This window comes from Chenopodium album, chromosome 23 (genome assembly GCF_948465745.1).
Source record: "Chenopodium album chromosome 23, dcCheAlbu1.1, whole genome shotgun sequence".
NCBI classification, from domain to species: domain Eukaryota; kingdom Viridiplantae; phylum Streptophyta; class Magnoliopsida; order Caryophyllales; family Amaranthaceae; genus Chenopodium; species Chenopodium album.
In genome coordinates this window covers 23,973,470-23,986,411 of record NC_137856.1, presented here as the reverse complement: position 1 = coordinate 23,986,411, position 12,942 = coordinate 23,973,470, and the positions used below count along the sequence as shown (strand labels likewise).

Here is a 12,942-nt window from a genome sequence, read left to right as displayed (position 1 = left end):
ACCATTGTAGGCCCTTATTAAAACCGAACAATACTTAAAAACCTTTGCGTTAGTCTCACAAGCATAATATAATATAATAATTAAAGCAATAAACCACCTCATAATCTTATGGAAACTAAGCATGATTCGCTCTTCATTTATGCCCATCATGAATATGCTTCATCACCTGAACTCTCCTCTCTACTTGTTCCCACTACTCGCCATTAGAAATGGGTCGTCGTAGGGCCAAGATAAAAGCAAGCCCAACAAAACACACAAACACACAATCAGCTATGCTGAATACATAAGCGTAAATAAAACACACTAACATGCTTTCATCCTATCATCCCACAACTTATCTTACTTGAGAGGTTACTTGTAGGATTCGGTCAGAGGTTACTCGAGGTTTTACTTGGTTAGGGGTTACTCGGTTATCAGGGGTTATTCAGCCGGTCAGGTTTACTCGAATTACTCGATCACGAGTTACTTGAGGGATTCGGTCAGGGGTTATTCGAAAGGTTACTCGGTCAGGGGTTACTTGAGAGGTTACTCGGTCAGGATTAATAACCCATAACTGAGTAACTCGAGTAATCCATAACCAAGTAACTCAAGAAACCTCGGCCAAACGGTGTGGTCAGCCCACGCACACAGAAATATCCCCATTTTTTAAACTACGAAATTATAATTGTCCAACGATAAATAAAAGGGAATTAACAGATAAAATATGATTTGCTAGACGGTTCAATATGATTAATTCTAAAATAACCTTGATAATTAGAGTAATATTTAGTAAATGAACTTATTATACTGTGTCATTATACTAGTTTAAACTAAAAAAAGATTAAAAGTCTATCAAAATTAAAATTCAATGATTCATTTTTCATACTAAACAAATCTATCTAATAATCTTAATCTTTTGTGACATGTTTATGTATAGTTGTCGCTTGTGTGGCGTAACACTTGGCAAAAAACTGGAATGCCAAGTGTCGTTGTCTCGCAGTCAACTGGCTTTATGTATTAGTGATATATGATATGATATCTATTCACTATTACTAAAACAGACGTTGCATTTTTTATTATTTTATTTTATTTATTTATTTATTTATTTTGTTGTAGAGTTATCATATTTAACATTTTTAAATTTTAATATTGGAAGCTTATACATTACAACTAAAACCTATCCATTTATCGTAGGAAATTGAAACAATTTTAAATAGCACACTAATACATGACCTCATACATTGAACTGTAAATTAGACAACGTTGAACAGATAATATATCATAATTTAGATTAAAATAAAAATTTTTAAAATTACAAAAATATATGTAATTCTTATTCATATTCATGTATATATGCGATTTATTTTTAAAGCGTACAAATTAAGAATAGGCTTAATATAAATCGTGCTTCGCACGGGTTCTACCGTAGTAATATAATATGATGTGATAGGATATTAGATTGTATAATTTCCAATTAAAATTGAGGGACAAAAGAGTATTTTTCAGTGGGGGTATATAGGAACAAAAATCTCACCTTTTTTTTTGGAAAATTTGTCTAGAACTACCCGTAAGATAGGATGTTTTGTTAACAACTACCCATTTTTTTTAATTGTTTACAACTACCCGCAAGATGGAAAACGTTTGGGTAGCACTACCCATTAACGTTTTCCGTCCAATTTTCACGTTAATGGGGCCCACCATTAACCTTTCCCACCAAATTTACTCCCCCCAACTACTTTTCTCTCTCCTCTCTCCTCTTTAATTCCTTTCCCTCCAATAACAATCAAAAATCCGATTGAAGAATTCAAGCAATTGAAGACAACTACAGGTAATCTCTCACACTTTCCTTCTAATAAGTTAATGGTTGTTTTTTTTTTTTTTTTTTTTGAGGAAAGATTTCTTTTCTTGTTTAAAACAAACATTGTAAATCAAAGACAATTACATTATATTCTTCTCATTTCCCTATAAGTAATTCTCTTTCCTTTATATGAACCAAACGACCCCTTAATAATTGCTCTAGGTTTACAATTTATGGCATATACACTATCCTTCTACCAATGTTGATATGCAAATATAAAGGCACGCCTGCTGTACAAGAAAACGTACCTGCATGACCATATTTTCCAAGATTGCGATTTACCTCACAAGACACAAGCATCAGCAGAGTTATCTATCTACTAAATTAAGGGTTCACCTACACCCTTTGATAACATTAAAACTTCATCCTAGTTACTTTTTCACAACACCTAGAGCTATCAGTTTGATTAACATTAGAAAATACAGAATATTTTGTAATAAACACACACATCGCTACCATTATAAGGTTAGTGATTACAGACAAACCATTCTTAATATCAGGTGGTCATTGTGGTTACCATACCAGTCTCATGGTTAACGAAGACCAGTCACCTATCAGTAGTAAACCTGTGGATATGATGGTGCCATTCCGTTGCTGTAGCCATATGCTGGGTAACTAATAGGTGCTCCAGAGTATGGACCAGCCATAGCAGGAGGGGCAGCCTCTGGTGAGTAAGGATACGGAGGGCTGCTGCTTCCATACATCGCAGGTGCAGGTCTATCATAAGGATAAGGTGCAACCCCAGCTGGGTACTGGGGGTGCGAAGGAGACCTGACATAAGCAGGAGCAGGTGGAAATGATGATACATAAGCATTTGTTGAACGACCAGCTTTGGCTGGAGGCATATAACCATTGTTGCAGACCCTGGTTCTCTTATTTGCAGGTACTGATGCGGTTTTCTTCTTGTCAGTTTTGAACTTTTCCAACTGCTCAAGCCTCTTCTTGAGGTTCTCTGGGGGGAATTCATCTTCCAGCTTGTATTCTTCGATGCACTTGAGTACTGCACGGAGAGCAGACTGCTCTTTCCGATTAGCTAGTTGCTACAGGACACAAACTCCAAATTAGTCAGCACAATTACAACATACTAATGCAGTTTTCACTTTGGAGAGCATCCCAAATCTACCCTTAAAAATACCCACTCCCGACCACAAAAAGAAAACAGTATATTAAGGGAATGATCATAAACATTCCCTACAACAAAGAAAAAGAACATCTCTAACCACTGGCTAACAGAAAAGAGACTCGTATGATTATGAATAGAGAAGTTTCAAAGCGATTTGCTTGACTGCATAAAACAGAACGATGTGTGCTGGGGAGAAAGGGGGGGGGGGGGGGGGGGGGGGGGCATTATTCTTTATTTTGTGCTAAGTAGAACTACTTCTACTTCTTGTGCTTATATAAACTTCATAATAATTGTAATTCCTATGATCTAGGTCAATAAACAAGACTGTTAAAGATATGGAAACCTATTTACATTGGGCAAGAGGATAGAGAAATTATTCCTTTTGGCAAGCAACATTAAAGAACTACCATCAAGGAAAAAATACTTTGCTGTGAAGCACTGCAAACAAAGGACATAGCTGCCATTAATGGCTAACTGCCTAACCTTTAAGATAAAGCTCCAAAAAGAGCAATCACGACCTTGAGAAGTTGAGGGCATATAGCTAACTTGCTAAAGGAGTGTGCCATGAATGTGCATACAAGAAAAACGGAAACATTACCAAACATAAATCACTAATCCAAGTCCCTTTTTTAGTTCTCTTGGGCGTCAATTATAATTTAAAAGCTCGTTATATAGAAGGAAGCATAGTACAGTACTAAAGTGTAGAAGCAATAAGGAGATAAAGCTGAAGCAAATCATACTCGTGGATAGTAGGCTCCCAACTTAGTAAAAGGGACAATAAGAGAGGGGGCTTTTTTTTTTTCTTCTTTTGTGGAGAGGTTTGGGGGGGGGGGGGGGGGGGGGAGGATGAACAGGGACACATACTCCCTTTTTTGCCCCGTACTGAAAATAACCACAAGGGACCACTAACTAGCTTTGACATTCACTACATTTAGTTCCCCCCCAACCAAAAAATAAAAAATGTAGCCAAATTCTAATATGGAAAACTTAAAGAGGGAGTAGAAATTAATTTATGATCTTGGAATGGTCCTTAAAAGTTAAAGATAGTAAAGGGCAATGAAAGAAATAAAGTACAAAATATAAAAAGCTAAATAAGAAACTATCAGCGGGAAAATAGAGAAATACCGCAGCACGTCCACCATGATTTGGGTCCTCTAAAATCGCAGCAGCAGCTTTTTTTGCATCCTTGAGGAATGACTTCAGTAATGGGACAGGTGGAAACTTATCTACAAGGCCAACTTCAAAGGTAAAATGAACAGCATCAACTTGTTGTCCCCTGCTTATTAATTCTTCAATCATCTCTGAAAATAACAAAATATTGTATCAGTATCCAACTAATAAAAGCCGGTTACAATTTATTATGAAAAAGAAAGCAGAAAGCAATCTCTATAGACTAGAAGCAAAACACACCATAGTCCAGGCAATAAAAGCTATAGTTCTTCCCTGCGTGTGAAATGTAAATAAAAATGGCATTTCCAAAAACACAAGGGATGCAAACATCTTAAAAAACCTATTATAGTACATAATACTAATGAAAATAAGGATTTAGAAAAGGAATTAGGAAAGGTAATGCTCGGAAACATAATGGTGAGATTTAACTCCAGCTTTTCTATGAGTATATGAAACAAGAATGTTTGAAAAAGAGAGATGACCTTCATGAACTTTCAGTGCAACACCCCTAGACCACTAAGATACAAGAAAAGGTAGTAAAGGACGAAAACATTACCATACAACCATCTGTAACCACCAACCAACTGGCCAATTAAGGCAAGATTGATATGCATTTTATTAATAGCTGATAACCCCCCCCCCCCCCCCCCTGCCACACCGGCTAAAGTTAAGGCAGAACTCTCTTTAGAAAAGTATTTGTTACAAGGATACAACTATATGCTTCCAAAAACACAAAATAAGTGTAAGAGTATTATTGAAAGATTGCCAAGAGAAAGTGGCATTTGGTATCAGCCAAGAGATTGTACTTAGAGCATTCTGTGGGGAAAAATTGCCCTTCTATAATCTATACCATCCTTGCCTAATCACTTTCTTTTTTCTGAAAATAGCACAACAGTTTTTCTTTCAAGCAAATGATGTTGCTATCTTATAGAAAAGTATAAAATGAGGCTAACAATCCAAAACAGAGAGAAAATAATTAATAAAAGAGACTTATATCTGCATTTTTGGAGGCACATCGAAGAATCAATAGATTTATTTTTTATTTTTTTTATTTTTTTATTTTTTTATTTTTTTTTCAGGAACATGCCTAGCAAAAACAGGCAGGGATGGAGAGCCTACCATCTCATTTCTGGTTCTTCTCAAAGATTAACATGTGGTTGACGAAAAGCAACAAACTAAATTTCCAACCGGTTTTGATTAATAAACTTTTGGAGTACAAGGATGGGATAAATATGCAGTGCAGCGTCAATAAAATTCTCACATGCTAGCTTCTAAGACAGAGAATGCCAGAAACACACGCATATTCTAGTATATTCAACACAAGGCCTAATTTTGTTGCTCAAGATGTATTTTGTCAAGTACTTCAGAATTAGCATTTTTCAGGGGAGTTTATAGGCAAAATGCTGCACAAATATTGACCTACTACAGAGGAAATTAAGTCCGCAGAGCATCTTCAACACATGTGTCTACAGGGAGGAAAGCAAAGAAAAGATAAAAAATTATAGTCTAATATATCATAGATTTGTGAGTTCATATATCTATTTACATCCTTCCAACATTCTGAAAATTTGTTGCAAGGGAATTCATCACTACCACACCCTCAGATTATTAACAAATCATTCCACTCAAATCTTTAGTAAATGCAGCCTCAAATCACAGAGAAAGCAATATATAAAAAAAAATAAAATAAAAAAAATAAAAAAACCCACAAATTATTCAATAAATCCCACATATCAATTATTGTATACTTTAAACTTCTTCACAACCTAAACTTGAAGTCCCGACTTTATCTTCCATTGCAGAAACACACACAATCAGCTTATCATTTGGAACGTTGAAGGGAAAAGAATTATTATTCATCAATACAACACCTTCTCCACTATGGACACTCCTAGAAAAAATTTCATCCTCCGCCCTATCCCCACTCCTCCCCCTCCCCCCACCCCCTCCGTCTCATGTATGGGTGGCCAAGGACATAGTGTAATTAAATCCTCCTTTATTTTAATTTTCCAAAACATGAAAAAAAGTACGGCTTATTACACCCTTCTAGATCTTATTATGCCTGAAAACCTAAAACTTAAATTAAACACAATTAATGACATAAAACTACAAATTCTTGGATCCATAAATAATGTAGCTCATACATGCAACCAAATCCAACTTGTCTGCACAAAACCTAAAGAGAAACAATATTATTCCCTAAAATAAAAATAATATAAATCAAAACCATGTGCATTTTATATACAGACAAATTTCATTAGTAAGAATGATAATGAAACATAAATTCCTCTTTAAAAATATAACCTTGACATAAACATAAAATAAAATTCAACACCAAATAAAAAAAATTTATATAATTCTAATACCAAATAAACAAAGATAGAAACATTTCTTACCAGGCATGTTATCACCTAAGCCAAGAGAAACAGCAAGCTTAGGCATCTGCTTCCTCCAAGCAGACCCAACAACAAGCTTCCGATACAGACCAACATCCTGCTTCTTCACAATACCAAAAGTAACCAAGTGCTGCAGAAATGTATGCACATCAGGGGTCTTAACATTCTCGATCCCGCCGCGTTCCTCCAAGCTACGCTTCCACGTCTCGGCGATACCCTCCGCCTTCTTCCTCACACTAGGAGTAACAATCAAACGATCTTTCCCAACAACTGGATCAACCACAACAGGTATAAGAGACTCCAATAAGAGAACACAAGCCCAACCCAAATCATTCACACTTTCAATCTTATCCGCCCTCTTATCCACCGGAAAAACCTCGGAAATCGCTTCGAGCACGAACTTAGGCGGATCCACACAATCAGCTAAAGCTAGAGGAATCTTAGCTCTAAGCAAATCAAGCTCCTTCTTCCTCACAGTAACAAACCTCCAAAACCCATCATAATCCATCCAAATACAAAAACCCTTCAATTTCATCAACAACCCTTCACCATCATCAACCTCCCCAATCAAAACATTATCCTCATTTTCTCTCTCCTCAACTCCGAGACTCAATGCGACCTTCTTGGATTCCTCAGCTCGACCAATTGCGATCTCAACAGAACCTTCAATGGTAACTTCCCTCTTCTTCAAAACCTCGAGAGATTGCTTGGTTTGATCATCTAGGGTTCGAATTTTCCTCTTCAATGCCTCCGATTTGCGACGAATGTCTTCTTCAAGGGTGTTGAAGTGATCTGAGAGCTCCTTCCATAGCAGAGTACATGACGTCATCAACGACGTCTGCTTCTGGAAATCCTCAAAACTAGGCGAGCTGTACTGAGCCGGCTCGCCCGGGTCGGGTACCGAACCCATTATCCCTCCTTTTTTTCGCTCTCTCACTCACTCGCTGAGTCAGTGACTTGAACTTGTGCAGCAGTTGATGTTTGCTTGGATGTACCAAATGATGGAATGAAACCCTAAGAATGGGTAAAAAGGGGAGGAATGTGATTAAAGAGAGGGAAAACAGAGAAAAAGAAAGGGGGTGTTGGTGTCTTAAAAAAGCAAAGGTGGTGGGATGGGGGATGACGTGTGATGATGTGACAGTGACACGTACGGAAAATGAGGGGAGTGGGTTTGGGTTAAGTCGTTTTAATAACAAAAAAAGTAAAGACTACATTGAGCCAATAGCTAAAGTGTAACAGGGTGTCTCTCACTTGCATTGTAGAGTATGCTATTCTCTCGTGCTATATCTGAATTTTTTGTCCAAATAATTCTCTTCAAATCAAAGGAACTTCTTATGTTTGGTTTTATTTCACTTTGAGTGCTTTTAAGTCTTTTCAAAATACTTGTATAGTTAGTGCTGTAAAAAAACTAATCTGATTCGAAAATAATTTTAAAAAATTAAATTTAAATTTTGACTTGTATGAATATAATAATTCAACATGACTCAAATTTAAAACCAAACCCAACCTAGGCACCGAAATTGATAGTACATGTACTTGCACTCTGATTTACTTTTCTTTCATTTACATTGCTCATTTGCTCTGCCGTATTAAAATATCATCAATATTTCTAAAATTTTGTGGGGTGTTGTAATTATTTTTTCTATAATATTAATATTAATTTCAAGTTCTTATCTTAAGGCTCTAGCAAATATATTGTGCTTTCTTTTTATTGTATGCTTTGAAATCAATCCATTTATCACCATTTATTTGACACACTTCAACTAGAAATGTTTGCTACAGTACAAACTTTACAATATCTTACATCCAAATACTAATATCTAATAATTTTATTTCTTAGCAAAAGAATATAGTCAAAGTCATGTATGTGTATAACAACGCATAGGTCAAAGTGTATCAAGTAAATAAGGACATAGGGAGAATAAAGTCTTTTTATTCCAAACAATAATGTATTATGATAAGGTATCTAAAACAAAAAAAAACATATTGACCAACTTTGTAAATCAAACACACAGAACAGGGTTATCCAAAACCAGACAAACTTTTTCATAATCGGATGTACAATATCCGTTATAAAGTTACCTTAAAATGAGCAAAAAATACCCTAATAGAAATAAAAGTTACCCTGATATAAATAAAAGTTACAAAGTATTTTTGCTTTATTGATAAAAAGTTACCCAAAAATTTGAAAAAGTGACCCTAAATTTAATAAAAGTAACCTACATTGATTGTGTATAAACGTTACTCCCTAAACAAAGGTACTTGACATGAAATTATGTCAAACATTAGGCACTGAAAACAGAACAACTAGTAAACCGTAGGCTTCCAAAGTTGAATTATCCAAGCTAAATCTGGGCACCAAAAATTGCGTAACACAATCAGATAATTAAAAAGGATAACACACACAAACACACTCATTTCTACAACAACATTAGCATAAAAAACAATCTCTAGAACAGGTAAAAAAAAGAAGAGTAACACAATCAAATAATTAAACCAAGTGAGTGTAATAATTAAGATCCTCCTATAACTTAATAATTAAAGTACAAACACTGTAATTTAATATTTCTGCAAAGCTAATGACACAAAATTCAAAACAAAATTAGTCATTAGCAGTAGCTAATTGAAGAGACAACAATTCTTCTTCAGGAATAGTTTTAATACTACAATCTGAACGTGGATAAGCAACACACAAAAGTGCAAACCCACGTTCAATAACATCATCACTAAGCATCCCTTCACTTTGATCAACTTTTCCACTTATAAGCTTAGCAGGGCATGTCATGCAAACCCCGAGTTTGCAGTCGTGCGGGATGTCTAGCCCGCTATCGAGCGCCTTCGAAAGAATGCTCTCGTCGGGTTCCACTTCGAGTTCGGTTGATTGACCTTCGTGCTCTACTACCACTTTGTATGCGGTACAAATGAGGGATTGTAGTCGTCGAGGTGGTTGGGATGATGGGGGGTGTGGTGTGATGTGTTTCGCGGGTTTCGGGTGTGGTTGTGGTTGGTTTGTGAGAGTGAGGAATGATGGTGTGGTGAAGCGGAGGGTTGTCATGGTTATGGCTAAAGTGGGGAAGAAGGGAGTGTGGGTTGTTTGGAAGGGTTGAGGGTCTAGGAGGATTGTGTGGTTGGTGCTAGGATAAGGTTTTCTCTATCCTTCTTTGAAAGCTTTTGCTAACGGTTTTATTTATTTTTTTTCTTATTTTTTTAATTTTTTATTATTATAATTATTATTCCGTATACTAAATGGAAAATAACATTGTATTTTCATTAATAACATGGGTTAAAAAGATCCCAATAGTAAAGTGATTACACTCAATACCTTTATGTAGTATTTATTCGGTTTCGTCATGGTATAATGGGGATTTTAGTTATTGATTTGTTTTTCGAGTGTGCAAGGATGCAAAATTTTGAAAGATTCATCTTACACATTTGTACAATAGATCGTGTGTAATATGGTTGTAGCTTGTAGATTTGAAAGACTCATCTTGCAAATTTGCCAACTTTGAGAACCTATCAAGTTATTTCATGTTCGCGACAACATATTAATGGAGCTTTATCAAAAATGATGCAGCAAATACTTCCCAAAAAAAATTTCAAAAAAAATAACACAATGCAAAGACATCTTTTTTTGAAAACACAATGCAAAGACATCTAAAAGTATTGAAGAGTAGTTCCACCGAAAGCGATACTAATTTGCATTAACAATTTAGATCTCATAAAGGATGGTTTTAAGTGTCAAATATAAAGAATAGTTCGCTTTGTACTCACTATGTGGCTGCGTTTTTGCTTATTGTCTTGTGTGAGTGTGTGTGTGGGGTGGGGGGGTAGTCCTTCTTTACCCATTGTAAGAAAAAAAAAGTTTTAATTTTCGAATAACTTTTATTATTTAATGAAATAGTTTATCCCTTGTTTATTGTCTATTTATATTCTCTAAAAGATACAAAGAGATTTGAACCCCAAACTTCATTAAATGTAAACCATATGTATTACCATTTTAGTTAGAAATAAATCATGCTCTATTAATACACATATATATTTAAATGTAAAACAAACAAAAAAATCTAATATAAGTTATTATTGTTGTCATTAAATTCTAATTTACTTATAAAAAAAATAAATAAAATTAAAGAAACTCAACATGACTTTATTTTAAAGCATCTAATAAATATAAAAAAAAATTAAAAAAATACTCAAATTATCACCTGAAGCAAAGCCTGGGTCACACACTAGTTAACTAATCTATATCTATATCTATATTTTATATATTAAAAAGCGTTCCTAAAACAGAATATGTTCCACGTGTCACCTTTTTTAAGTTCGACATGTCAGCAATATGTGCCACATGTCACTATAAACATGACATGTTATCTTCACAATATGATTTGCATCTAAAAAATTCTTATAACAAGACTTGAACTCAAGACCGACAAGTCTTAAAAGTTACAAGTATTTCCATATTAGCCATTTTAAAATGGATTTTCTAAAATGGTATACAGTTGAGAATTTATGCCAAAAATGTAATAAGGTAATACCTAAACCGACACGATACCCGAATTGACCCGGTTCATCTAAACTCGAATTGACCTGACTCGATTTTAACTCAAATTGATTTATCCGAATAGACTCGAATTTGTTGTTTAACTATTCAAATCATATAGTGTTTCTAAGGTAACAACGGTATGATAAATAATGTGTAATTTTGCAAGTCACAAAAAATATCACTTGATTATGATTTATTTATTTACTTATTATTATTATTGGACTTGAAAACTGACCTGATGTTATTTATTCCTTTTCCGCTATATCTTGGTACTGTCAACTTTTTTTTGGCCACAATTTGATTTGGAAATTTTGGGAAGGTGGTGAACAAAGATGTACTTGAAAATGGCAAAGATAGTGTGGAGAGAGAAAGTTAAAAGCTTTCAAGAGATGGAGAGGAGAGAAAGCTCAAATGTGTAAAGAAATGTATGTAGACGGGTAAGAACAATTTGAAGTTGGACGGTTGGAGTACAAAATTTCAAATAGGGTTAGAAAGGTAAAACACATTTTGAAGGGTATATAGGGGTACAAAGGTAAAAATAACATTTTGAAGGGTTTAAAAGTCCGTGCACTATTCATAAGAGCAACTTTCTACTTTTTAGGTAGGGAAGTAATACATATAAGACATCGAATCATATAGCGATGTTTATCAGTCTCACATTAAGGCGCTTGTACATAGATATATAAACTACTCGTAAGCTAATATAATAATATTAAAAAATGCAAATACTATCACATATTTTTATCATATATAGACTTAGGCCCTGTTCACTTCACCTTATTTTTGCTAAACTGAAATTATTTTTATTGAAACAAAATTATATTTGTTGACTTAAATTATTTTTTACTAAACTTAAATTAATTTTATTAAACTGAAATTATTTTTACTGAACTGAAATTATTTTTACTAATTTTCTTTTATATGTTATTTTTACTGAACTGAAATTGCTTTTACTGAACTGATATTAATTTTACTAAACTGAATTTATTTTTACTTAATATTTTTTTTTAAGGTGAAATGAACAGGACCTAATTTATGATTATAATACTTATTAATTAATAATTTTTTTTGACAAGACTTATTAATTAATAATCTACTTCGTATATAACTGACCTAGTTGCATTACTTAAATTGTCTGAACTAGCTTACTACGTCTAACTTATAGATAAATTCTAAGGTCAATTGACCATATTGGTATATATAAAAGTTAACACCCTTGTGACAGATTGGTATAAAAATTATTTCCGGCGACAGATTGGTATAAAAGTTAACATGTGGTGACAGATTGGTATAAAAGTTAACATGTGGCGACATATTGATATATAAGTTAACAAGGTGTGACATTTACCACTATTTTCTCGTTGGATGATAGCGCGTGTTATACACTTTGTTTATATATACTTCATATGTTGTTTTTAAAATTACTCTCATAACTTTTTATTACCAGAATATCCTTTTTCCCTCCACCCTCCCACATAATATTATAAATAATTATTTCTTCTTTTCTATTGCGTTTAAAAAAATTATCAAAAATTTTATGAATAGTTATATCATCTTAAATTAAATTATACCATTAAAAAAGTATCAGTAAAAAATATTAATTAGATACAATAACTTTGATGATTCAATCCTTACCTGCATCCATAATTTTATATTAGATGCAAAAGAGAACATATCATATTAATAAGTTATTGCCAAGTCTTACTAAGTTACTAGTTCAACCAACACCTTAAAATAGCAATTACTTCTTATTAAGAAGGTGTTAAACAAAAAATACACACAAAAGGTACTAGTTACTTCATATTGGCTATTTTTGTTCGTTTTCCCCTTCTTTTTCACTATTGACTTATCATATTTTTTTTGGATATTACTT

The 12,942-nt window shown here is 33.9% G+C and overlaps 1 protein-coding gene and 1 pseudogene across 1 annotated transcript; both read right to left on the bottom strand.

The window, feature by feature from the left end:
* Positions 1-2,070: 2,070 nt before the first annotated feature.
* Positions 2,071-7,594, bottom strand: LOC145608294 (FRIGIDA-like protein 4a). The gene is made up of 3 exons (XM_081663911.1): positions 6,527-7,594; positions 4,086-4,261; positions 2,071-2,877 (listed from the first exon to the last, which is right to left on the bottom strand). The coding sequence occupies exons 1-3, from the start codon at positions 7,434-7,436 to the stop codon at positions 2,392-2,394; spliced, it is 1,572 nt and encodes a 523-aa protein (XP_081520037.1). The 5' UTR covers positions 7,437-7,594; the 3' UTR covers positions 2,071-2,391.
* A 1,534-nt stretch (positions 7,595-9,128) lies between these two features.
* LOC145607168 (ferredoxin C 1, chloroplastic pseudogene) lies at positions 9,129-9,581 on the bottom strand (annotated as a pseudogene).
* Positions 9,582-12,942: the final 3,361 nt, after the last annotated feature.